Source organism: Metarhizium album, assembly GCF_000804445.1.
Source record: "Metarhizium album ARSEF 1941 chromosome Unknown scaffold_5, whole genome shotgun sequence".
Classification (NCBI taxonomy): Eukaryota; Fungi; Ascomycota; class Sordariomycetes; order Hypocreales; family Clavicipitaceae; genus Metarhizium; species Metarhizium album.
Genome location: NW_024467579.1, coordinates 1252482 through 1278000, shown reverse-complemented (window position 1 = coordinate 1278000; position 25519 = coordinate 1252482). Strand labels below are relative to the sequence as shown.

At 51.3% G+C, this 25519-nt stretch overlaps 5 protein-coding genes across 5 annotated transcripts; 2 read left to right on the top strand and 3 right to left on the bottom strand.

Moving 5' to 3' along the window:
• Window positions 1-303: 303 nt before the first annotated feature.
• Window positions 304-1899, top strand: MAM_03108 (DUF124 domain-containing protein; the record flags this gene model as incomplete). The annotated part of the gene is made up of 6 exons (XM_040821907.1): window positions 304-334; window positions 423-446; window positions 508-1149; window positions 1211-1560; window positions 1620-1793; window positions 1855-1899. The coding sequence occupies 6 exons, from the start codon at window positions 304-306 to the stop codon at window positions 1897-1899; spliced, it is 1266 nt and encodes a 421-aa protein (XP_040680476.1).
• A 1167-nt stretch (window positions 1900-3066) lies between these two features.
• MAM_03107 (uncharacterized protein) lies at window positions 3067-5043 on the top strand (the record flags this gene model as incomplete). The annotated part of the gene is made up of 1 exon (XM_040821906.1): window positions 3067-5043. One exon carries the CDS (start codon window positions 3067-3069, stop codon window positions 5041-5043), a length of 1977 nt encoding a protein of 658 aa, XP_040680475.1.
• Window positions 5044-7491: 2448 nt separating this feature from the next.
• On the bottom strand, window positions 7492-9099 carry MAM_03106 (C2H2 finger domain-containing protein; the record flags this gene model as incomplete). The annotated part of the gene is made up of 1 exon (XM_040821905.1): window positions 7492-9099. One exon carries the CDS (start codon window positions 9097-9099, stop codon window positions 7492-7494), a length of 1608 nt encoding a protein of 535 aa, XP_040680474.1.
• Window positions 9100-12824: 3725 nt separating this feature from the next.
• MAM_03105 (uncharacterized protein) lies at window positions 12825-13246 on the bottom strand (the record flags this gene model as incomplete). Its single annotated transcript, XM_040821904.1, has 2 exons — window positions 12825-13115; window positions 13241-13246. 2 exons carry the CDS (start codon window positions 13244-13246, stop codon window positions 12825-12827), a joined length of 297 nt encoding a protein of 98 aa, XP_040680473.1.
• A 7454-nt stretch (window positions 13247-20700) lies between these two features.
• On the bottom strand, window positions 20701-23189 carry MAM_03104 (C2H2 type zinc finger domain protein; the record flags this gene model as incomplete). The annotated part of the gene is made up of 3 exons (XM_040821903.1): window positions 20701-20865; window positions 20918-21521; window positions 21592-23189. 3 exons carry the CDS (start codon window positions 23187-23189, stop codon window positions 20701-20703), a joined length of 2367 nt encoding a protein of 788 aa, XP_040680472.1.
• Between the last annotated feature and the right edge of the window lie 2330 nt (window positions 23190-25519).

The following is a 25519-nucleotide window of genomic DNA, read 5'->3' as shown; positions in this document are numbered from 1 at the left end:
GAGCAGAAGCCCTACCGCCCCCTCGAAAAGTGCGAGGCTGGTTGCCCCGATACGGTACAAAAACTTGTCTGCACCTACGGAGAACATATTGTTAACTGAACCAAGGTCTCAGGAACGAAACGCCATTGCGGGGCGAGCCGCACATCTCGAAACCATCCAGGCATCTGGCGGCGAAGGGAACAACAACGACAGACAAATTGTGTCTCAGCAAGTCTAACCACGCCACCGGGACGGCAAGGCAGGCAAGGCAGGACCAGGACGCGTCTGGTGGCATCGTACTGCCCGCAAAACCGACCAGAAACCATGGCTACGCAGCAGCATCAGTACTATCCTCGTAAGGCAAACCCGTGGCGCCCTGGTTGAGACCTCTGAGGTTGCAGTTCCTTTCAGGCGCCTCAACTGACAGATATGTATGATTGTAGCTCCCCCGGGCTCGGCACCCCAAGGTTCGACGACTTCCAGTTGACATCTCAACCATGGGCCGGCTTGCAACTAACTCGCAGACAGGTCCGCCGACCTCGCCTCCTCCCAGCCGGACACAATTCTACCCTCCGCCGCCCCAGGGCTCACCCGCCCAACTTGTCAACCATCCTCAGGCTTCTCCGGGACAGCATATAAACTATCCGCCGCCACCTCAGCACACCCCTTCTCCCCCGTCATCTCAGCACCGCAACACACAACACTACCCACCGCCGCCTCAGCAGAGTCCGTCTTCTCGTATACATCAGCAGCAACATGCCGCTGCGCAGCAGTACCCCCCTCCGCCAGCTTCTCCGCCTGCGCCTCAATTGCTCCAGCAGGCTTCGTTGGCCGTGAGACCAACTTCGACAAGTGGCCATCCCGGGCAGCAAGACCCGCCTTCATTTGACCCCCCACCGCCGTTTCCCGGGAGCAGCAGCGCCCCCTTTCCGCCGGAGAAGCCTGAACAAGAGCAACAGCAACAGCAACAGCAACAAGAGGCAGTAGACACGAGTGATCCTTCCAACCTTTGGGCCGGAGCACCGCCAGCCGGCCACTTTGTCGGCGCAAGTGCCGCGGTTGATGATGTGGGAACTTTCAACGGCGGGAGCTACCGCATTAGCCATCGTGATTCCAACACAATCTTGACCATTCAATTGGCGATAGGGTGTCCTTTGCAAGCCAAGCCCGGTGTGTATTGCTACAAGTTGTGTGTAGCTAGCTCATGCTCCCGACTAAGAGTAAACAACAGGTGCCATGATTGCCATGTCCCCAACCATCACGCTCAAAGGAGAACTGAGGTTCAGCGTGAAAAAGATGATTGCGGGCGCCGACATGACGACGTCCAGATATGTTGGTCCTGGCGAACTTCTTCTTGCTCCCCCTATGCTAGGAGACATCACCAGTATTCGCCTGACCGGCCAGGAGAGCTGGGTCGTCGGGCACGACGCCTTTCTCGCGGCCACGCAGGGAATCGTCAAGGACCACAAACGGCAGGGCCTCGGTAAGGCAATTTTTAGCGGAGAAGGCCTGTTTGTGTATCGGATGAGCGGTACCGGCATCCTTTGGCTCACAAGCTTCGGGGCCATTATTCGCAAAGATGTGAGACTTTTTGATAGAATGAACCCGTCCCCAATTCGATCCGGACTGACCCACGGCAGCTTGTGGATGGTGAGAAGTACATTGTCGATAACGGCCATTTGGTGGCATGGAATACCAAGTATGTCCTAGAGCGGGTGGCTTCTGGTGGTATAATTTCGAACATGGCCTCTGCGGAGGGCCTGGTGTGCAAGTTTACCGGGCCCGGGACCGTCTTCATCCAAACGCGCAACCCGGTACGTATTGCCCGCTCTTGTTGATCATTCTTCGTTGAACATGGCTGAATGAGTTGAGCAGAAAGCATTCACGGCGTACATGGGTGGCCAAGCCGTTCAAGGTTGAAGTAATATGTCGTTTCTGAATTTCTTTCCACAGGCGGTTGCATCAGTTTGTCATCATCTACTTGCCATATTTGTCACTGGCTAAATAAAATGAATACACCTCTTTGCACTTGACGTGTTCTCTTTTCTTCCTCTCTGTTGTCCCTTTCTTCCTCAGGGGATTACTGCGTACGCCTTTTATTCTCTTGGAATGATGGCCATGGTTCGCACAGCAGGCGCCGTGGGTGAAACATCATGAAGTCATTACCATGTGGGCGTTTAGGGATTGAATCTCTTCGGTTTCCCTGTTGTCGGGCCCGGGCCCTCACGACGGCGCGAATGACCAGGCAGCATCGACAACACATTTGCTCTTGCCGGTTGACATATTTCGTGCACACGCGAGGCGTCGATGCCTGCCTCCTGGCAACGCTCCGAGGTCAGGACGTCTTGAAACTCTCTTCACCTTTTCCTCACTTCGCCCTCACCAACCCCATCTTGGCTATTCCGTAGCGAACGTGTCGGGACATCTGGCGTGGCATTCTCCGCCCCCTCCGTCCCTTTTTCTTTTCTTTCTTTCCTTGTCTCTTCTCTTCTTCTCTTTTCTTTTTTTGGATGATACCTCTTTCCCGCTTGATCTTTGCAAATCTGCGAACAGGGAGGGATTCTGTCACGGCAGCGGCACTGGATTCTCATCTCGTTTGTCGCGGGCCCCGTGGTCCAACTTGGCCAACTGCACTTGCTTCGATCGCACACTCGATTCATCTTGATTGGCAACTCGCTTCTGGGAAGTTGATCTCTCTCGATAGTCATTAACCTGCAGCTTCAAGCACCTTGCGCCAGAAGGCAAATGAGCTTGACTTTGCTGTTCGACGGAGCCGCCGGCCAAATTGCCAGTCTGTTTCACCTCATGGACCGTACAGAGGAGTGGCCTGGATTGCTTGAAAGATTGCTCATTGAAAAGCTACTTCCATCGAAGATATAAGAGCCTCCTGGTACTTTGTTTCTTGGGCCCTACGAAGGACGACGGGAAGCAGTTCACCCATTAAGTCGAACAATCGCGCTCACATCAGGCCTTCGCACGCACAACACACGCAACATCTTGTAGTTGCTAGACCAAAACATAGATCCAACACCGGATGTGCTGCGACGTACTTTATAATTTGATTATATGCCAATCAGTTCCCTCAAGATGGTTGGCCTGGCCTCAGGCACTGGCAGCAAGGTGGAATATGGCTCAGTCCGCAAGGGGCAGCCCGCCACCTCGGCGAACAAATCACTTAAATCGAGCCACGGCGGCATACACACGAGGAGAGACCTCTCTGCAAGCCAGGACAAAGGGATTATGTTTAATGAGCCGCTCAACAATCCGAATTGGCGTAGAAGACGCGGCCCTGATGGCCAGGACCATTCTTCTGCGGCTCCTCCGAAGCATACGGAACCCTCGGACCGAGCTATCCCCCTGGCCACATTGCCATGGCATCAAAAGCTTTCATCTTTTCAGCCGGATCCGATGAAGAAGTCTCCAAGCATTGAGGACGTCTTGCAAAAGTCGGGAGTCGAGTTCGAGCCTTGCATAGATGCGCACGGCCACAGTGGTGACGTCCATCCGGGATGGAGCGCACATGGCGACTTTCCAGGGAGTTGCGTCTCTGACAAGCATTTCTTCGACGTAGTGAGACGTGCCAAATTGCACAGTCGAGACCAAGGACGTGCCCTTGATCTATTTGGAGTGGTGCGCAGTCAGAACTCTTCCTATAGTGACAAGAGATGCGCATTTACAAGGCTGTCTTCTGGTGACGAGAGCGTCGATGATAGATTCCTTCAAATGATATCACGAAAACACACTCTAACGCCAGACGAGAGCCACGGATATCAATTGATGGCTGCCCTGAAAGCAACTGAGCCAACACCTCGGAAAGTCGGCCGCACACCTTCGAGCAGCCAGGATGCGTCACAGCATCTGTCTTGTCTCTTGGACCAGTCTCCCGTCCCAAGCAATAAAAAAAATGTGCGGAGCTTTGAAACGTGCCGAGTCGATTCTAAAGACTCTGGCTTTTCATTCTCTTGGGGAAGCCAGCAGGAATTTGCCAATGACGACGACGATATTGACGAAGGGGCCTCGGATATTTCAGGGCGTCGGCGATATGTCTTGGAACAAAAGGACATAGCGTTCCAAAAGCTGATAAAAAGGCTCAACGGCGCAAATTCGCAAGAGAAGAAACAATTTGATGGGAGCCGTGACAGTGGGTACGAGGCTGATTCCATGCGCACACAGGATGCTCAGTCTCAGCGTGCGGAGACGGCCTCTGCGTCGGCCACACGACGACCAACCCATGGCACGGGAAGGAGAGTCAACACTGCCTCGGACTTTGCGGTTAGATACTGGCCTGCGTCTGAGTCGAGGCGGGAAGACCACTCTACCGACTCGACGGCTGGTGATGCCCCGGACAAGTACAATTCGCTGAACCCCAAGGCCAGAGAGTTCCTTTCCTTTTCTCAAAAGACTGAAGGTGCCATGTGGAAAAGTCGGCGGCCCGGATTGCTGCCATTTGATGTCTCAATCGACGGGCAAGCAGACAAGAATCGTTGCGGCGAGGTGTTGTCGTCAGAACTTGAGCACAAGGCTCGCACAAACAGTCACTTCGTTCCCCCAGCCGAGGCAGCGGCGGTTCCGTTTGTGAATGCTACGAGCATGCCTCTTCTTTTCCAGCCGTTTGCCCACTCGAATGCGTCTTTGTTGGGTCTAATTCCGCTGATGCCGGATGCATACAAACCAATGATGGGGCAACCAGGAGGATGGCCTGCTAGTCACGCCGTCACGACCATGGCGAATACTTGTAGACCGTCTCAGGCGAGGGCTCTCGTGCCCGAAGTGACACAAAATGCGCCGCTTCACAGCATCCCGTCACCGGCTTCACCACTTCATGTCGCTGTGCCGACTGCGAGCAGCAGCATTCCTCGAGCAGCGCGAACGAACGGCTCCCTGCCTCGCCGAGTTCCAAAGCCAAAGCAGCCAAATCCCAAGGATCAGCAGGAATACGAAGCTTGGGTAGAATGGAGGAAAGCGACTGAGCCGGGCTACGCAATGGCTTGTAAGCTTCGACAACAGCGACGGGCCCAGCGTAATGGCCCGAGAACAAAGTCAGAACAGCAAGCAGCCTGTTGATTCTGCGTCGGACCAGGGCCACTGACTGTCCGTCGGCCCATCCACATTGCCGCCAGGAAGCGTCCGGGCTCTGGATCTGGACTCTGGTTCCTTTGTCAATCGTCAATGGGCCCGCGTTTCAAGGTGGCCTTCTACAGCAATGCACTATTTCGCTATCAAGTGTTGAAAAAATGGTGCCCAAGACGTGGCCCGAATAGGCAAACTCGACTGAAGGGACGCTGCATCGTGGAGCACCTTTGCACAATGTCAAGCATATAATGGGGAGAGAGCGGCGCCGCCACCACCTTCATGGCCATATCGTTATGTCGCGAGTCAGCATGGCTGTAGTGAAGAGATAAAAATAGTCGACGGCGTGGATGGATACATTGTTAGGGATTTTTACGCATGTATGTTTAGTCCGCGTGATTGGGCCAAGGAATTGCGGCGATGGAATGGCTGGAGAAGTGCCACCAGCAGCTGCCACGACGGTTGTCTTGCTTGTTTTAGTCAGTCAGCGGATGAGGTTAATTGTCGAGAGGGGAACCTGTGGTGTGTGCGTGTGCGTGCGTGTGTGTGTTGTTTGTTCAAGACCAAGAGTCATTTTTAGCCACGACGGTCGTCGGTACGCCGTCTCACAAATAGAAGAATAAACCGCAACGCTGTCATCCATACATGACGGGTTGCACGACATGGGGAGGCGTCCTGTTCTAGAATGTGCTCGCTCTCGCCAGTCAGATGGGCTTGCACGAGCACGGAGGAGTGTTTCTGCTCTGCGTGCGTCCCGCTGCCGCTGCCGCTGCCGCGCACACGACGTGCGGTGTGTGCGTGGGAGTTTGTCCACGCCCCGATCGTCTGGTCTCGTCTCGTCTCGTCTCGTCTCGTCTCGTCTCGTCTCGTCTCGTCTCGTCTCGTCCTGTCCTGTCTTGTCTTGTCTTGTCCTCCGTCGCCAATCGCGGCCTGTGTCCGTCCACGCTTACTGTGACACTCGGCCCCCCCTGGGCCCCGAGACGGTCAGCCGGGCTCGGTGAGTTCCGCATCGAGGTCGAGCACATGGCCCCGGACTGAACTAGACCGCCTGCTCCCTATCAAGCATCAAGCATCAAGCATCACGCATCAAGCATCGCGACGGCGTTGAACGTGGAAGCGTTTGTCGAATCTACTTGCCTGCCTGCCTGCCTGCCTGCCGGCCGGGGCAGGGGGAGGGGGAGGGAGGGGAGAGGCACCGAACTCACCTCACCTCACCTCACCTCGTGCAGCAAGTCAGTCCGGGTACCTGCTCCTGCTTACCCGCTGACCTGCTGACCTGCCTCTGCGCTCCCCGCTGTCGTCGGGCTGGTCGATTGACTGATTGACTGATCGATTGATGAGAGGCGTCGCTGGTGCTCTGCGCCCCCCAGACTGGGTCTACCCGTCCGGCCGGGCCGTATAGCACTATGTACGAGGTTACATGCGCGTCCTCATCGGCCTGACCTGGCGCGCCACGTGCAAAGAGAGGCGAGCGAGATGGGGCAGGGGGCGGAGAAGCGTCGTATCCGCCCCCCCCTTCCCCCCTCCCCCTTCTCTCCTTATCCGCCGGAAGTCTTGGTCAAGTTGGGGGCCAGCTCCGGACCAAGGAAGGCGACGACTTGTCAGGGGTAAACGGCAGCCCGTGGTGGCGATACCAGGACCCCGGGACGCGGATCGGTGGGGAGGAAAGGGGCGGCGGCGGCGGCAAATATGGTGTCGCTGTTTCTGTCCTCTTGCGGCCTGGGCTGCGGGCTGCGGGCTGCGACGAGGCCGAGCCCGAGTCCGATTCTGCTGTCTTGGATGGGCGTGGACGATGGATGCTGTTGTTGCTCGCGAGGACCCCGTGGCGGGACGAGTCTTCCATGGACAGAGAGACGCCCCTGGCGAGAAACGACTTGTATTGCTTTGCTTTGCTGGTGGCCGACTCTACCGCCCCGTCGTTATTCTTGGTATACATGTCTCTTCTTTGCTTCCCCCTCCATCATTACACGTGTCCCTCGGTCTCTGCTCATCCGCTCGCTGGTATCTCCCTTATCTTCCCTGGACTGCCTGGCTACCCAATTTGAAGAGAATAGTGACGAGCACATTATTTGAAACGTGACATGAGAATGCCGACTAGCAGTTGAAAAGTAGATCAGGAACAACAAGAATAACAGCAACAACACACACACACAAACAAGAAAGAAAGAAAGAAAGAAAGGAAACAGCATAGATACAAAAAGCACGTACTCTCCTCGTCTTCTTTTCCACTCTTGGCCTTTCTTTTTCGCCCGTCTGCCAGTCGCCCTCGTCCCTCTCCCTCCTTGGTTTCTAGCACTTGTCCGGCGGATATTGTGTCGGCGAGAAATAGAAATTCTTTGAAACGTAGTCGAACAAACATTGCCCCTGGCGAGGCAGCCGCACTTGTCGCCCCATCATCACTGAACCACATCGTGTCGCGTCACTTCCGGATCATTCAAGGCATCAACTTCTGCGAGACCGCCTGGCTTTCGGGGCAGGGCCTCCGGGACCCCCGTCGGCCTGTCTCCTCGCAATCTTCTTCTTGTTCCTCCGAGCTCGCTCTCCACTAGATTGCGCACCAAGAATCCATTGCCCATTGTCGTAGACGATGGCGCCCATTTTTTGAAAAGTGTCCATCTGCTCATTCGTAAAGATGTAGTGGCGTTCTTCTTCCCTGCCCTTCATCATGGCTTCGAGATGCTTGGCAACGTGCTCCAAGCACCGCTCCCAAGAGTCAGCTTCTGGAAACTTGGTGTCACAACCCTGCAACAAGCATCTGTGTGCCCTGAGGGGCGGTGTTTCAACTCCACGGCTTGCTTGCTGGAACTTTTCCTGAAGCCTCTTCTCCAATGCTTTAGATGGCCTTTTCCTCTTGAACGCGTCCGCCTCCTCGTCCGTGCTGTGCATTCGAATGTGGTGCTGCTTGAAGAGGTCCTTCCGGTTGAACTCTTTCATGTCACACTCCGCACAGACAAACGCCATTGGGAGCAGATGCTGCGTCCTGATGTGTCGTTTCCATTCGTTCTTCCCTTTGAATCTGGCTTTGCATCCCGCAAAGCGGAACAGACACCGGAGCCGGTCGCACTCTCTGTCGTGCGCCTCCTCCTCTATTGGACCTGTCATAGTCCTTCTGCAGGATTTGCACGTCGTTGTTCTTCCATCGGTATGACGAGGCAATACGGGAGGGACTGGCTCTTCAATATCCCTCACCGGGCGCGCCGCCCTCGGGCCGCTGGGACCTGCGGCCGTCCCAGTGTGAGGCTCTGGGGACAGTTGAATAGGGTCCTCAAAGAGGGGGCGCTCATACGACAGCACCGCGACTGACGTGGTACAGTCCGTGAAGCCGTGGGCAGGGCCAGAGCCATACGTGTAGCTGGGAGGGCCATCTTCCGGCAAGGGTGCAAGGTTGAGGTAATTGAGCGTGAGGGTCTGGTGTTGCTTGGGTGCCATGTTGGCCATACCACTGGTGGCCTGGTCTGCGGCAAGGTTGAAGTCGACATCCCCGGATGGATGAATACCTGATGCGTGAGGCGGCCAATTTGTTGGTGTGCTTTTGGAGGGAGCGGCATCATAAGCGGGAACAAAGACCTGGCTGTAGTTTACTGCCCCTCCCAAAGACACAGGAGTCGAGGTACGGTGAGGCATGTTGCGTTCGGCGTCCCTTGTTGGTGTCATTGTCCAAATCTTGCTCGACTCATGCGAATGTTCATGCATGCCATCACTCGCCATCGATGGACTATACGCGCTGGAATACTCTGGAGACAGGTACGCACATGCTGGGGAGCGATATCGAGTCGTGTAGCCTGTCGTGACTTCGGCAGCTGGCTCACAGTCGACACGGGCCGCGCTGGGGAAAGGCGTGTTGAACTGGTGAAGTTCTTCAAAGGACACAGAGGAGGCCAGAGACGGATCGAGTCTGCCACCATGTTCAACCTTGAAACTCAAATCATGTAAAAGTTGGCTAGTTTCTGGCGAAGATGTTGTCGGCCTTGACTCCCGATACGACGTTTTGGCGGCCCGTATTGTGGAGGAGTCTGAATGGATAGTGCAAGCTGCGGGAGAGAATGCCATGGTTGTCCGTCGTAGGGCTGAGCCTTATCCTACAGCCCATGTGCTGAGGTGGTTCGAGGCAGCAGCTTAGCAGCTCGTCAGCTCAGCTACCGAAGCTAGACGAAAGTCGTGCGAGATGTGATGTTGACGAGCCGATGGCTGTGGTTGATGTCGGGGTGAGGCGGACGGAAGAGAATAAACATGCGCCTGGGGCCGACGAGAAGGAAGTGTGCCAAGGCCGGCCTTGAACGACGCAGCCTGCGTGAAAAAGGCAATAGATAGTCAGAAAAGAAATAGCATCCAACAGAAATTGGTTCTATGGCGGCCATGCATAGGAAGCAACGAAGACGGTGGTTCCAGAAGAGTTTCATAGACAGTCTGCAAGTTGACGGATATACATGTCTAGATTCCTGGACTTGAGCTTCCGAACGTGCGGGGGAGAGGGAGGGATTCGACTCAGAAATAGGAAATAAGAGACGAGGCAAGTCATCGGTTTCTCCGTGCTTGAAGAGGTGAGAAGCAAGCCGGACCCCCGTCTGCTGGCCACTTATAAGACTTGCCTACTCGGTACTTGGCGGTGACTGGGAGAGGGCCCTGGCTGACTGGATTCGGCTGGTCGAGCAGAGAGCAGCAGAGCAGCAGAGCAGCAGAGTAGCAGAGCAGCAGAGCCTCAGAGTTGCTTTCAACGTGAATGTTCTGGACGCCCCCCACCCTTCCCTCTCGCGTCCTGCATGGATGCTCCGTACTTTCGACTTCGTCATTATTTGGAGGGTACCCGTAACCCGCGTACATACATACGTACGTACACATACTCCGTACACACAGGTCTATTGGGTCGGTCCAGCGTGCGCACCCTTCCCCTTGTCCGGACTCCAGAGAAGCATAAGGTGTGGGCCGCTTGGTTATCCATTTGGCATTTGGACAATCCACGACAAGTGGACAAGTGGTGTAGTAATGAAATGCTGCTTGCTCATGTTGTTCTGTCGGCCGAGAAAACATTCCTCGTCAGCCAACTCAGGCATCACGGGCGTCGCGCATCTCAGAGTGGCCATCCCCTCATGCCCTAGTGTCCAGTTTCAGGTCGTCATGTACACCAGAAGGGCTGTCTGGAGTTCCAGAACTTCTGCGTCATGGTTGACAACTTGATGGCTTTGATAGAGTCACACCTGCAGAGTGATGAAAAGACAAATAGGAATCGAGGCGCCCACAAATGAAGACGCCTCTGCCACTCTATCTTCATTTTGCATTGGGAAACCCTGTTCGCACGCTCCAGTCGTGGGAAATGTGTGTGCATGGAGCATCGCCTGGGAGCTGGCAGTTCAACGAACCTTACCACTTTGTCGTAGCAGCGGTTTGAAGGTTCCATCGCCGGAGCATTTGCCGAGAACAATCGCCCATGTGTTGGGTAGTAAGCAGGTAGGTAGTAGGAGTAGTAGAAGAATATGTCGCTCAGGGTACGGCGTATTCCTGGCCATTTCCACCTTGAATTCAGTCATCATCCTCTGCTCCCAACCTGCCTCTTTCTTTTATTCTAGTACTGTGTTTCTTTCTTTTTTTTTGGTTGTGCATTGTCCACAAATGCCTGATCCGCACTCGAAATTTGAGACAAGCGCCCTGCCTACAATGCAAATAAGGCTGGGCGGCCTCGTCACACAAGTAGGGCAATTTTCTGTGCTGAGTGAGGTACGGAGTGCCCTGTAGTCCGTACCACTACCCAAGGTACTCCGTATGTCATGATGCAAAGAGAGGGATCTTGTTCGGGTGTTACCCTCCCGGGATCCTGTCTGGGGCTGGCTTCGGATCCAGTGTGAGCACCGCATTGGCGTACGCCAATCTCAGGTAAACGAATCTGGGCCTGGATGTCGCGTAGAAAACAGGCCAAATGATGCCGTGCCCACGTTCAGGGTCCGTAGACTGTCATATCCGCGGCCAGCCAACTACGATGGCTTACTGCGAGGTTTTTATGACACCAAATAATTAGTGCAGAAGTGACTAGACGTATCGTGGGGAATGGTGGCCGTGAACATGGTTACGAATACTGTTCGACACGCGTTCACGTCAGCCAGAGCTCCCAGTTTTCCCGCACTCCCTTTGTTTGGAATAAGAAGCGAAGAGACAAGCGGCCTCAAGGGCTGATTCTTGGTCTTGAAGCTGGACTAAAGGTTGGTTACAGGTGCCTCAAGCTTGTTCCGGAAACTGCAGCTCGTCGGGCCAAACCTAATTTAGAGACAAACACACGAAGTACTGGGGGTTGAACGGCCGGGCCACAGACAGACAGGCACACGCGCACACACGCACACACATGGCCATCAGGAGCGGCGGACAACATAGAGTCATTTGGCTCCCTAGGCGTCCTGAAAAGTGTTGGATGGTCCTGTGTAACACTGCAGGCATGGCAAGTTTTTTTGGGGGGGGAGCTGGGCATATGAGTGGCCGCACTAGCGTGTGCGGTTGTGTGAGGTTGCTTGTTGGTTTGTGCGGGTGGGAAGAGAATGGTGAGAGAGAACGAGTTGAAGCTGACCAGGCGTGGCTTCTATTTTCGGCGTCTCTGGTGCATCGCCTATCGTCGGGGCTGTGAGTGCGCGGGGGCGGAAAAGAGCTTGTCATTCTCAATTTCCATCAGACGTCGCATGGCATTCGGCTCGACTCGAGTCTCGTCTAGAGCTGACAAGCTGCCGTGGCGGTTAGTTATGAGGACATGGCATGTCATATGTCCCGCAATGTACTCGGGGACCATGGGATGTCATATGGCAATAGAGGTTGCACAGAAGGCTACGCACAAAGCACCCATTGTGGCATTGGCAATGAACCTGTTACACGGCGTGGGCATTCGTTAACCAAGCCAAGGACGTGAAGATGGGGGCGGCATGGACCATGGACGGTCGAGTATCGTGCGAATGGTCGACCGGTCCGCCGTAGGCGCGAAGGGTCGTCGTGGGCGCGAGTTGGCCCCCCCCAGCTGGAGAAATGGTTGCAGCGGGACTCCGTACTGCGTAGAGAGTTCGAGACAGATGTCAGAGACAGCCTGAGTTGGCATCGACTTGCACAAAAGACGGAAGAAACAGGAATGAAGGTCATGACTGACTGGCCAACGACAACCCGCGGGCCGCACGAGACCGGCCGGCATCGTTGGCAAAACCGTCAATAGTCTGTCTGGCACAAGGTGAGAAGACCAGTTGGCGGCATCTCCAGAGTCAAGAGTCCAGAGTCCCGCCTTCCTGCTCTGCGATTGTCCTTGGTGCCTGGCATGACAATCATGGCTCGTCGACTGCGCCGGCGGCGGTCGAAGCGGGTGGCGGCACGCGGGGACCACGGAAACGACAGCCACTCGAGCGCACCTTCCCCAACTGAGCTGGAGTGGGAGAGCCAGGCCAGGACAAAAGAGCCGGCATGCCGGTTGAACCCAAGCTGGGCCTGAGCACCTGAGTCGTGGCCTGGCCTGCTGCCCCACGGCGCTTGAGCCAGACAGCCCAGAAAAGAATAAGAGTCCAATAGAAACGTCCATGTCGTCTACTAAAGTACTCCGTACCTACGTACTTACTTAACTGTACTCCGTAAGGTAACCCGGGCACGTTCCCAGTAGCACTAGTGCTGCGCATGTGCAGGGCACAAGCCTAGGGTTATTTTTGACCATGCTCCATGGCTTCAGCCACGCCCTCGCCTGTCATCTTCAATGTCACAGCCAGGGGAGGCACCGGACAAACAGACACGCACTCCACGGGTGGTGTCATCAGCATCAGCACCAATCAATCAGCATTAGCATCGGCATCAGCATCAGCAGCATCCAGCATCGACGTCGGCGTCGGCAGCAGCATCAGCAGCAGCAGCATCAGCAGCAGCAGCATCAGCAGCAGCATCAGCACCAGATCAGCAATAGCACCAGCACCAGCACCAGCATCGGCACCAGCACCAGCATCGGCAGCCGCACCCGCACCAGCATCAACATCACCGTCATGGGCATTGTCATATTCCCTCTCTCGTGACATGGCTCTAGTGGAGTCGCGAGCTCCACAACATCCCTGCGGACCGCTGGTGACCTAAGGTGACATTGGTAGCAGCCTAAATTTCAGCACACTAAAACAACAGCATTTCACGAAGCTACCGAGATTTTGTAGCATTCTAGCGGCCTTATAAGGCTTGCAGCACTTTTATCCTTTGACACTAACATATTGTAAGCCTTTAATTTGACCTCTATTGTATTGCCTTGCTTGCTAGAGGTGTTAGGTTGGCAAGCCTCGGTCGAAAGGCTCTCAAAGGCCTTTTTTTCAGGGCTCTATCTGACGATGCCCTCAATCGCTGGCACCAAGCGGCTGCAATGTGGGACTTTTTTGCTCACTAAATTTGCTAGGAAATTGATGTACCCTCTAGATCTGGCTTCTTGTTGGGTGCACATCCCCGCGGATACCTCGCTGGAGCCTTACCACAATGGAGGGGATCGGCATGAAGTACTTTGAGTACTTTGACCAAGTACTCGGTGCGTGTTGAACACGGCATCATAAGTATACCCTTCCTCCCCCCAGCTGCGTTTGCGCATGGTCTCGGCAGCCCCAGCTGCAGGTCCGCACAGCTGCGTCTGGTCTGGTCCGCCGCCTCAAATTCGAGCCCGCGACACCTTCAATTTGACACCACCAACTGTAGCATGACGCATCTTGCCCGCCTCGCCCACTGTCCTGCATAACACAGTATTTGAACACCACTGCTCGGTACTTGGTCTTCGCCAGTCGAAGCAACGTGGCTCAGGCCCGCCCGCCGACCAGTCAAGAGCTGGCTGTGACATCTCCCATCCATCAGCCCACACCCTGTCCTTCACCAACATTACTGACATCACCAAAGCGGACAGTATTCGGGCCGGGCTGTGCTATTCGTGCTACCAACTCTATCTATTTGTGCTACCGCCCCACCCCGATTTTAGGCCTACACCCTGACCCGCCACGCCCCGCTATATAATTTTACATACATTGCCCTGGCAACTATCGAGTCTTATAAAAATGCTCTACAACAACAAAAAAAATAAAGTGCAGCCGCCTAGGCAGCCTTTTTGCAACTCTATAATAATATCGCTAAATTGTATAATATTAAGCTTAATTTTAAACTCTATAATTACGCTAAAATACTGCTTTTCTTATATCTTTAATAGATAACACTTATCTACCTAAATTTATAAGTTTTAATGTCTTCCCTAAAGTACAGCTTAAACCCTCTTTTAATAACTTTAAGCTGCTGCTTAATAATAAAGATTCTAGCTGCTTAATTCCTAAAATACTGCTACTAAGAGCTTATAGCAACTTTAATTACTTTTTTAACGATTTATAGAATTAAGGTAAGGCAAATAGTACTGCCTTTATTAAAAGCTTTATAACTAAGTTTATTAAAGTTAGCAGAAAGTAGTAGCCTTAGTATAGTAGCTTTTTATGCTATTATAGCTCTAGAAGAATATCTTAAGCAAGTAGAATTTAATAAGCTGCTACTAAAAAGAATAACTATAAGTTTAAGCTTTAGCTAGTAACTATAATAGTTAATATAAATTAAGTTTAGACTTATAAAGTAATATATTATTAGTATAATTATAGTTAATTTCTTAACTTATTAGCTAAGCTAATATATTAAAGGTTTATAGTTACTTTAATAGAGCACCTTACAAACTTTATATAATACTAAGCTCTTCTAGTTTGTAAGATAGATAATATTATTTGTAATATAGCAGAAAGAGAAGAAATAGAGGTTTATTTTCGCTATAAAGACCTCTATAACTAAGTTGCAAAAGCTTATATAAAGAAGCTTAATAGATTTTCTTTAATATAATAAGTTGTTAAGCTTCTTAAAGAGCAAGATTTACTATATATTATTAAATATAATAATAAGAGCTATTTAGAATTAGTTGTTTAGACTTATAAGTCCTGCATTAATTAATAGAAAGTTTTCCCTTAAGTTCTCTATATAGATAATACTTATAAGACTAACTACTATAAATTACACTTATTTTAAGTAATTGCTATTATAGACTAGAACTCTAGCGCAAATATTATATTTACTCTTGTAATAAAAGAGAATAAACCTGCCTTTTAATAGATTTTACTAGGCCTTAATTAAATATAAAATTAACACAAAATTAAGGCGCCTAAAGTTGTTATAACTAACTTTAATAAAGCACTTAAAAACGCTCTATAAGTTGTTTTCCCTAAGATACAGCAATAGATATATATTTAGTATATATTTATAAATGTAAAGGCAAAAACCCTCTTCTATTAAAAACCTTCTAATAATAATAATAATAATAATAACCTAGAAGTTAAGGCGTTTAATAAATGCCTAAATAGCCTTACTTTAGTAGTTAAATTACTTATCTATACATAAGAAATTAAAGCATTTAACTCTATATAGAACTAGATAAAGAATATATATAGTTTACAGCAATAAAGCATTCTTAATTACATTAAGAATACTTATTATAGTTAGCGCAAGTAGTAGGCTTATTATTATACTTAATTTTATTAGAATTTTAGGTATATAACTATAAGTCTAATTAAAGCAGTATATTATAATGCAAAATTCTATATATATATTAGTAATAGCAATCTATTTATACTCTTTTAATTAATTTAGTAGATAATTCTTAAAAAAGATTATAAATATTCTTAAAAAGCAGCTATAATAGAGCTTTAGCAGCAAAATACATATAGGCACAGCAAATAGCTTAGTAATTTACCTATACAAATATTCTATAAGGCTGTTAATCTCTTAGCCTGCTAGCATAAGCTTGCAGAAGCTAATTATTGTAAAGGTAAATAGCTTTAACTTTATAAGGGAAATTGCTCTTTTATATACTAATTTATGCTGCCTTATATATATATTATCCTATTAAAGCTATAAGTATAATAGCCCTTAAAAAGAAGCAATATTTCTTATTATTAGTAGCTTATAAAGCTGCTAGTAAGTCTTAGTTTTAATCTCTATTAATTTATTACAGAAAATATACTTAATATTAACTTATAGACTTCTAATGCTCTATATCTTTAAATTTATTATCCTTATAGAATTAATTGCAGAAGACGCTGCCTGCTGCCCTTAAATATATAACACTAAAATTCTAATAATAATAGCAGTTAACAGCTAAGTTAAAGGCCTTAATTAGGCTCTTAAGGTTGCTAACAAACTAATCTAAGCATATAATATACAGCAATATAAGATAAATTAGTTAAATAATTTAAGACGTAATAACAAAGAAGACTTATAATACAGTTAAGGCAGCAATTAATAAACGCTATAAATAACATACAACCTCAATTAATAAGTAGACAAGCTACAGAGCAAGCAGCAGTATTAAGGTCGCTATAGATTTAATGGATAACCCCTTAGGAGCCTGGGCAGCGCCCTTAGAGGCAGCGGAATAATTAACAGCCTAGGCAGCAGAACAATTACAGCCTATAATATATATATATTTATTAAAAACACTAGAAATTGCATTTTTAAGCGATTTAAGCGCTGCTAGCGCTCGTCTAGGCTTGCATTATTAAAAAAATAATAGATTTAATTTAAACACTAATTAAATTTCTAAAAAGCAGGCGCAACTATGCGGGTGTATGTAAAAATGTATAGTGGGGTGTAGGCAGTTAGTCACTAGGCTAAATCGAGCTGCGGTAGCACGAATAGATAGGGTTGGTAGCACAAATAGCACGACCCATTCGGGCCAAGGGAAAGTCGTAACTGCTGGATCAAGCAAGTTCGACCGACCCTCGCATTTCCTCCCAGTCCACCGTTGCTGAGAGGCCAAGGGCTTGGGCCTGGGACCTTGCATGGAACTTGGCAATGGCATTTCTAAAGGAGAATCGCAGACCCGAACCAACATCGACAATGTCTGCCGCCTGCCTGCTCGCTCCCGGCTCTATAGTCCAAGGGTCCCGTCTCCCAGGATCCGCTGCCACATGGCGTCCGAGGGAAAAGTGACACGTCGGTCACCGGTCGTTGCTGGATCGTCCGTCGGCTTCAATCGTTAGCACACGGCTCAAATCGCCAAGCGTTCAATATTGTCTTAGTAACCCGATACATCCTGCCGGCTGGCTCCTTTGTTGGCAAGAGACGTTTGCCTGTCGCCAAATGTGCACTCGGATATCATACCTACGGTGGTGTCGCCCACCATGGCCAGTTATCTGATGTAGCCGAAAACCCATTTTAATCCTGCCAGTGGTACATCGTGTCCACGATGCCGTGATTCAAAAACCTGGCTGACGTTGCCGCGCCTCCACACCGGGCTTCCTTTGGTTAAAACGGAACCGCTAACGGAGCGCATGAGTCTCTAGAACAAAGATGGTGTTCGAATGCGTGCCACTCTACGGAGTAGCATCAGATTTCAAGATCAACCAACGGTATTACCTTACCTTGCCAAAGCCAGACTTGGCTAGCGTATCGAAATTGCTGTATGAAAGCGAGTCGGAGCCATTCAACTCGTTCCACAAGGCCCTGTGGTCGCACAAGAGCTGCTTCTCAAGCTCTGCCTGGGACGGAAATGTTCCGTCGACGAGGTGGCTGTCTACATCTTTCAGGCCAGCGAATCATCACTTCTTCTGCCACTATGGCAGACGAGACGCCTCAGGTTTGTCGACTTGGCTCCTCGGAAATGCCCTGCTTCTGTGTTGGTTGGCTCCCGACAACCGGTCCTTCGAATACGCAAAGATGGCTAAGCAGCCACCAGACCAACTGGAAGTCTTTCAACATGCAGTCTATCCGTGCACACACCTATTCCTAATTCCCAAGAATGAGTCCCTCTTGGAACCTCACTTCTGGATCGGATACACACACGCCTTCTCAGGAGGCGCGCCCGATATTTGGCCCCGGTATATTGTCCATCTGGCCGTCGTGGAATCGCCGTTCTGTCGTCCAGTCGAGCTACTTGACCACTCCGTGCTCTATCGTGCCCCGTGAACCTGGGAAGACCGGGTCCGCGGCGCTGATGCAGCCCTCTGCCATGTCGGTTGGATTTTGAGTGCCAATATCTCTCTGGCCGCAAACAAATACCGAAACATCATCCATAGGGCCTGTTGTCATGTTTTCTGCTTCACAATCCGGGTACCGAGTATGAGATGGCAGCAATAGCCACCTGGATTACCCTGCGCCATGGCTACCACTTGTCCGCCACAATGCTTGAGGCTGAGATCGAGTCCGTCGAGATGGAGACACGAGTCCCGTGGCATATAGAGACATGTCAGAGGTCAAGGAAGGCTGCATCAATGGCCAGCGGTTTGCACAGTATTCGTTTCAGTGTCAGAGAAAGAGGCCCTCCTCTTCTTGGACCAAATCCGTACACGATCAGCTCGACACGAATGCCCAGTCTTCCATTGACCCGACTGTACGGAGTAGGACTCCGTAGTCCGTACCCCATAATAGTGAGTTGCCAATCGCAGGCTATTGAAACAAGACTTTTATGAATGTCTCAATCAATAACTACATTCACCGTGGTTCCCACACCCACCGAGAGAGAACCTTGCATCTGTTGCCTAGCGCGCCCAACCAACAGGCGACGAGCGTACATGGTCCAAGTTGCCTCGTCGTTTTGTTCACCAACGACGCCTCGTCGCCGTCAGGACGCCTGAATCCTGCCCGCCCCGGAAGTTGAGCTGAAGAGCGGGAATGGCGTGCAACGTCCATCCTGGATATTGCAGACCGGTTTAGATCAAAGGGCCAGCTACTCGATGCTCCATAATAGTCCATGCCGGCCCCCATTGTCCAAGACTCCCAAGTATATCTTGGCTCCAAAAAGTGCAGTGGCGTTGGCAACTTGAATGGCACACTGACAAAAAGAGTTTGGGCCCTCCAAAAACGCCGGCTTTCACGAGAAGTCGTGTAACCCCAGCAGAGTTGGGGATCAGAAAGAGGATGACCAGGTAAGCCATCCCCCATAGCCTGTGCGACCTTTGAAGATGACTGAGACTGTCACAACATGTACTTACTGGGTTGCTTTCGAGCGGGCCTTTTTTTTAAAAAAAAATCTTTTCTTCTCCCTCCCCAGCTCGACGACGGATGGATGATTGATGCCCTTGATCGCCCAGCCAGCACCCCAAAGTTGTTGGCTTGTCCATGAGCAAAAAATGGACGGTCTGTGTCTTACGGCAGGCGTACAAGTTAGACATTCTTCAACGGCAGACAAGGTCCGCCATCCAAACGCCCACCAGCGCTGGCCAACAAGAAACGGGAGGGTTGATGGCGGCATATGACGACTGCTGAAAGGGGCCGGCGGGACCGGCGGAAAGGCCACCCAGTAGTCAATCCCTTCACGGGCCGAGATCAAGGCCATCTCTCTATCCAAGTGTTCGTTTCGTCTCCCCGGCTGAACAAAGAATCGCGGTGAACGCAACGGCTCAACAGTCCCCATCGGCCAGCCAATATTACGGCCAACTGCCCAGGACCTGGCGCCGCGGTGGCCTTGCCCTCCGACAGGTCTGGTCATAGCTCGTTGTTCAACCCCATCCAGCCCAAGAGTTTGAGGAATACTCGGTGCCGGCGACCCAAAAAAAAAAAAAAGAGGGAACTGCCACGTACTTGCGACCACGGGGCACGGCGACTGCGACTTCACCCGCGGCTGCCCACGAGTCACGACGGCCACGTCAAATCCCCCGTGGCTCGCTCTTCGGCCCTTTGCAAACATCCGGCCATGTTTCTCCGTCAGCCGCAAGTGCCCAGCATTTCCTTCAAAGGGACGGGCTGCATCTGCACCCCGTCGAGGAGTGCAGGCCTAGGACTCAGGAGCCTGGGGACGTACAATACCGTGCCCATGTAAGTTACCTATGCAGGCCGCCAGAGAGGCCTTGATATTGGGCAGCGCAACACGCGCGCAGCGCCCACTGCGCCGTGGTTATGTCCGGCGGCAGGGCCGTGTTGTCGTTGATCTCGTGCATGGTGCGGCAACACCGACAGACCTGGATTCTGGGGGGGAGGGGACAAGATGATGGGGACTGGGGGCATGCAAATAGCACCGGTGGGAGTGGGTTGGGATTTGGGACTTGGGACTCGGGAGTATCGTTGCCTTTGCGTGCGGACTGGTGCTGGCATCGCCGAGAGGCAGCGTGATGCCAACAGAACGGGGGGGGGCTTTGTGATCAGTCATTTTCCAGTACCGAGACGGATACTATGGAGTACCACTACTCCCTCCCTACCCGGCGACGGGGTTCACATAATATCTATTCCAACTACTCCGTAGCAACCAGTAACTAGTTACTACTATGTCGCCTCTGGCCCGGGGCCGGGGCCTGGGCCTATGCTGCACAGCAACTTACACCACCGGACCAGCTACATCCTAAGTAAGGAATTTATCCTGCAGCAAGCACCATGGTTGCTTTCCCAAGCGTCGACAGATGAAATGCACCCGAAACAACACAAAGCCGCCGCCACGCCGACGCAGTATCGAGGCAGAAGGGGGGCCCTTTTCCTTTATTATACCACCCCTACTCCGGCCGCTGTGCCCCCAACCACCACTCTCGCTCTACCGTGCATGCAGTTGCGCCATGAGCTTGTGCCAGCTTGAGAATTAAGAATTAGTACAAACCGCATCGTGAATAATCATCACCCATTGCGCACATCAACCCATCATGACCCCACTCGGATTTTGAAGCCTTATCCGCGCATGCACGGCTACATTTCACTCGCCAAGAGCTCCATGTCGTTGAACTGATAGCTCATTGCATCTTCTTCGTTCTCAAGGACTTCCCGTGAAACGTGGCAAAAGTCGCAGCGGACATGTTCGCAGGTAATACAACTTGGCGAAGTCCTGATATTCAAGAAGGCAGTGCAAACGCACTACCAAAGTTAGTAAGCTTCACCAAGACTTGAATCAAACGAGCGCGCTTACACAATACCACATTTCGGCCAACCTGAGGCCTTGATCATGTTTCTTTTCAAGTGGTTGCGACTCGACGTCTATTGACTTCGCCTTCCTCTTGCGAACCCCGGTCGTGTCCAACGGAAAACCTTGAAAGGCAACGGGGGCGCTCTTCGTTGCGCCGTTTGACGCCTGTTCTATGTTCTCCCCGATTTCGAGCTCATCATGTGTCCATTCGTCGATGCTCTTCTGCTCCATGCTGTCTTTGCCACAAAAGTGGTTGTCGATGTGGTCAAACTTCGCGGTCCATGCCGTTGGTGGTGCCGCATCGATATACTTCACGCAGAAGCCGCACCAAAATTTTGTGTCGCCATTGGCGCCACGACGACACTGTTCTACCTTGCTTTCTATCGCTTCCAGCCCGTCGAACATGTGTTCTTCAACAAGATGCGCCTTGAATGTATCGCGACGATTCCAACGCCTCTTTGGGCAATATTCCAAATCGCATACCCACGTCTCTACATGATAATGCTGTTTGCTTTCGTGTCGCTTCCAGTCGTTCTTGCTGCCAAATGTCTTGGAACATCCCCTCCAGGTGCATCCGTACGGCTTTGAATGTCTTTTCATGTGCTTGCTACTTCCATCTCAGCTTGGTCTTCAAAATGAGGGGGGGGAGTTATGACGGACTCGACAGAAATACGTACGTCAGTTCACAGGGCCGCTTGAACCTTTTCCGACACATGTGACATGCCTTTTGACCCTTTGCCGTATCGATGTCAACCATGCCCTGCTCATCGTCACCCAGGCCGGAACCTCGGAGAGCAGCCACGAGGGCATCCCGAGCCTCTTGGGGCAGTATTTTTACGTGTTCTGCAAGACTGGACGGTGGATATGTCGGCTTCTCGAGCTCCAACTTCTTAACAACGTCCATCAAATCACAGTGAGCTATTCCATGATCAGATTGCGAATATGGCACTGCTGGCTCAGGGGGCTTTGGCACAATTGCTTCGGGAGCACTTGGATGTCCAAAGTGATTGAAATTGCGTACGTCAGTTTCGTCATTACCCACACCAGAGCCAGTGGCTTCTTTGCCATTGGTTGCAATGCCTGGGTATTGCAATTTTGCGACGTTGTCGTCAGTTTGCAGCAGAGAATCTGACATGACGTGATTGCTCGAAAGTTCAAAATCAAGAGGCCTGTTTTGTGCAGTCTCACATGAAAAGCCGAATAAACCTTCGGGAAATCCTCGTCCCAGCATGTGCGGGCTGATGCATTGGGGTTCTTCAGAGGACTCAAACATGTTGTTCTTCTCCAAGTGCGCAGAGTTGTTCTGCCAGAATTTCCTTAGACGTTGCTCTGTGAGAGCATTGGCTTGGCCTCCTGTCAAACTTGCAAGTTGCTTTACATATGCATCCTCTGTTTGAGGAGCGATCAGGTCTGGGAGAGTGCCCACCCCCGTCAGGTCGTTTCGTTGCGCCGCGTCCGTGTTGCTACTTCGTGCAATATCAGTCAAATTCAGAAGCTGTGACTGGTTTCGATCAATATATTGATCCAGACTATCCGCATGAGAGGCGTTGATACCATGAATCCTCGCAAGATGTGCGATGAAGTTATCCTTTCTTGGCCATTCTTGCTTCTTCCGTCTGTTTTGCTTGCCAGGTTCGGTTAAACAATGCGTACATTTGTACACAATTGAATTGCTCTCGCTGGCGCATTCATCCCGGTGAACAGTTCTCTTGTGTCTGTCGAGGTCATTCGCCGTCGCAAACCCTTTGGGACATGCCGGGACGGTGCATTTATGGGGTTTTGTATGGCGATGCATGTGTTTCCTAACTATCCTGTTAGTGCTGTTGAAAGGTAACCATATTTTAATTATTTGGGTCTTTTCTTCTTTGGCATAACAGTACTTTAATTCTGATTTATTCTTGGCCCTGAAATCATCGCACAACTCGCATTGTAACTGAGACCAACTGCCTTCTTGTCCAGCATCGATAGAAGGACTTGTTACAGTGTGAGATACACGACTACCGCCGTAACCAGAGTCATCGTGTCTCGGATATCTGCCTAGATTGTGGTGTAAAACGTCGCCGGGGAAAAAGGATTGGTGTAATGGTGGTGGTGGAGGTGGTGCCTGTGAATCAAGAACGTTCTGGTCCTGCTGTCTTTCCAAGGTAAATTGAGCTATGAGTCCTGTTGGGACAAATGGGTCATCGGCCACGTCTGCTGTAAACTTTTGGAAAACGAACTGCGTCATACTGTCGCCGCTGGAAGGCATTAAGCACTGATAACCCCATGGGTTCATATTGGAATGCTGAGGTCTGTCGTCATTATATCCCCTACTCCTCTGGTAGGATTGACGGCCCCTACCAAGGGGCTTTCTATTGCCAGGTTGCATTCTCCCAGACGAGGTCAATCCGGCACGTTGAGGGGAGGTGGTTGGACAGAGAGCGGCCTATTCCCACAACAGCAACAAGGACGCGGGAAGCGGCAAGAAGATAGCTTGCGCCCGGAGAGACGAGCTGACCAAATGAGTCCACGGCCCTTTGGCCGGAGAGCAAAATAGCTTGCAACGAAGAACAGGACACAGTAACAAGCGAAGATCGACCAAGATACCGAATAGTCGATATACGTAAGGCTTATCCTCCAGATGAGCGGCTAGACATCGACATGAACTCAGAAGCACCGCGTCGTCCGGCAACGAGAAAAGTTATAGTGCCCAACAAAGTCTGTGAAGAGCTCATGGTACAGTGAGGTGATGCCAAAGGATGGACTGGCAGCGCTCCAAGGCAACCCCCGGGGGGTGGGACAGAAACAACGTCTAGCGCGTTCAAACGTTGAGACAGACAGATTCCGGAAGGTGAAGGTGCCGCGGGTAATCGACCGTGGGTTGTGAGCCGGTGAAAGGGGAAGGGAGAAGAATGAGCTATGGAGTCATAGGCTCTGTTTTGAGGGAGCGCGATGAACCTGATGCCAACGTGGTGGTACAGGAAAAAGCAGCAAACCCACGACAATTCAAACTTGGCCCCAGATCGTGATTGGCAAGCCGAACCCCAGTGCCATTGATATGGCACGCAAAATCCGGGTCGGGGATACACAACACAAAGGAGCAAGTTACAAGAGGGCCAAGTGGGTGGTGCCAAGCAGTTTGCGTGAGGTCGAAGGTGACGGTCTCGAGTTGGTTTGTTCCTTCATCAAGGCCAAATCAGCACATAACAACGATGGCCAAGGGAACGAACCGCATCAGAGAATGCGGCAATGCGACGCAAAGGGTGTAGTGAAACGGCAAGGGAGCCGCGAGATGCGAGATACATGGCGATGGACGGATGCCGTCTGGCTGCAAAGATTCAAGAATCAGCCATCAGCCATCAGCCATCAGCCATCAGGATTCAGCCATCAGAGAGGACACGGGGAACATGGAAGGGTGGTCAAGCTGGGCCAGGTTGGGTGATTGGGTGGGTGACTGGGCGTGGCAGTTGCCAGTTGGGCAGTTGCTCGCCCTGGAAGCTGGAAGGGCCAATGGGCCTAATTGCCGTTGACTGCCGGAGAGGAGCATCGACTGGAGTAGCGCATACCAAACCAGTTGACTTGACATTACCAAATTGACTCCATTTTTACAACCCCGTGGCTTGCAGGTGCTTGTACTGTCTGTTTATCTATCTTTTGTCTGCGGGTATCTGTCGACCTAACAGGTAGGTACAGCCGGGTACTCAAGTACGTTCAATCTCTGGACGTCCCGTCCAAGGCTCGTTAATTTTTTTTTTCCCTTTTTCATACTCAAGTAACTACGATACACTCCCTGTCTGCATCATGCGCCTGCTTGCATGTTCGTCTGCACCTCATCTCTCGGCGGGCATGGCATGTAGCAGTCACTTGGCCAACTCGAAAGGTGAAAAGCGGAGGTGGTGCGCATTGTCGTCCGCCTCACTTTCAAGGCTGCTCACCAATTCGTCAACCCGGCAGCTGTGCAACATGCCTTGCAATGGGGGACGGCCCCGGATGCGTCACGTCCTTTCAACTCTGACCTTGGACGTCCGCTCGAGACTCGATGAACCTTGAGCTTCGGTGATGGGCCATCCAATCAACAACTGCCGTGGCATGACTGTCCAGTGCCGGGGAATCTGGCACCTTGCCCGTCTAGTTTGTATCGCTCTGGAAAACCGATGTCAAGCTCGATACCCGGTACTTTTACGATGTTCGACATTCCGGCAAGGCAACGACGAGGCAACCAAGAGGGGTTTAAAAGGTGGTAGAACTGAATTACACGCCCATCCCGTCCCAGCGCGCTGGCCTTGTCAAGCCATTTGTTTGCGCCTGACCTCGTGGGCGCAACACTCTGCCAAAATTCCCAGTGTATCTCACATCGTGAATAACAACTGACCGCGCATTTGATGGCGTCACTCTTGACCCTGGCGGGTTTGCAGGTGAGAGATGGGAACGATGCGATAAACCTGCAAGACATACTCCGTACGAATTGCATGAACGGCATCGCAATATCGTACGTAATCTTGCTACTTACGGAGTACTTTGTTAAAAATTCACATCACGAAATTAAACATGTGATGCTACATGCAAAGTGAAGGACGGAAAATTCTTTTCCTATTTCATGCCTCCCAGGTCAGTCAGGTGTGGCTT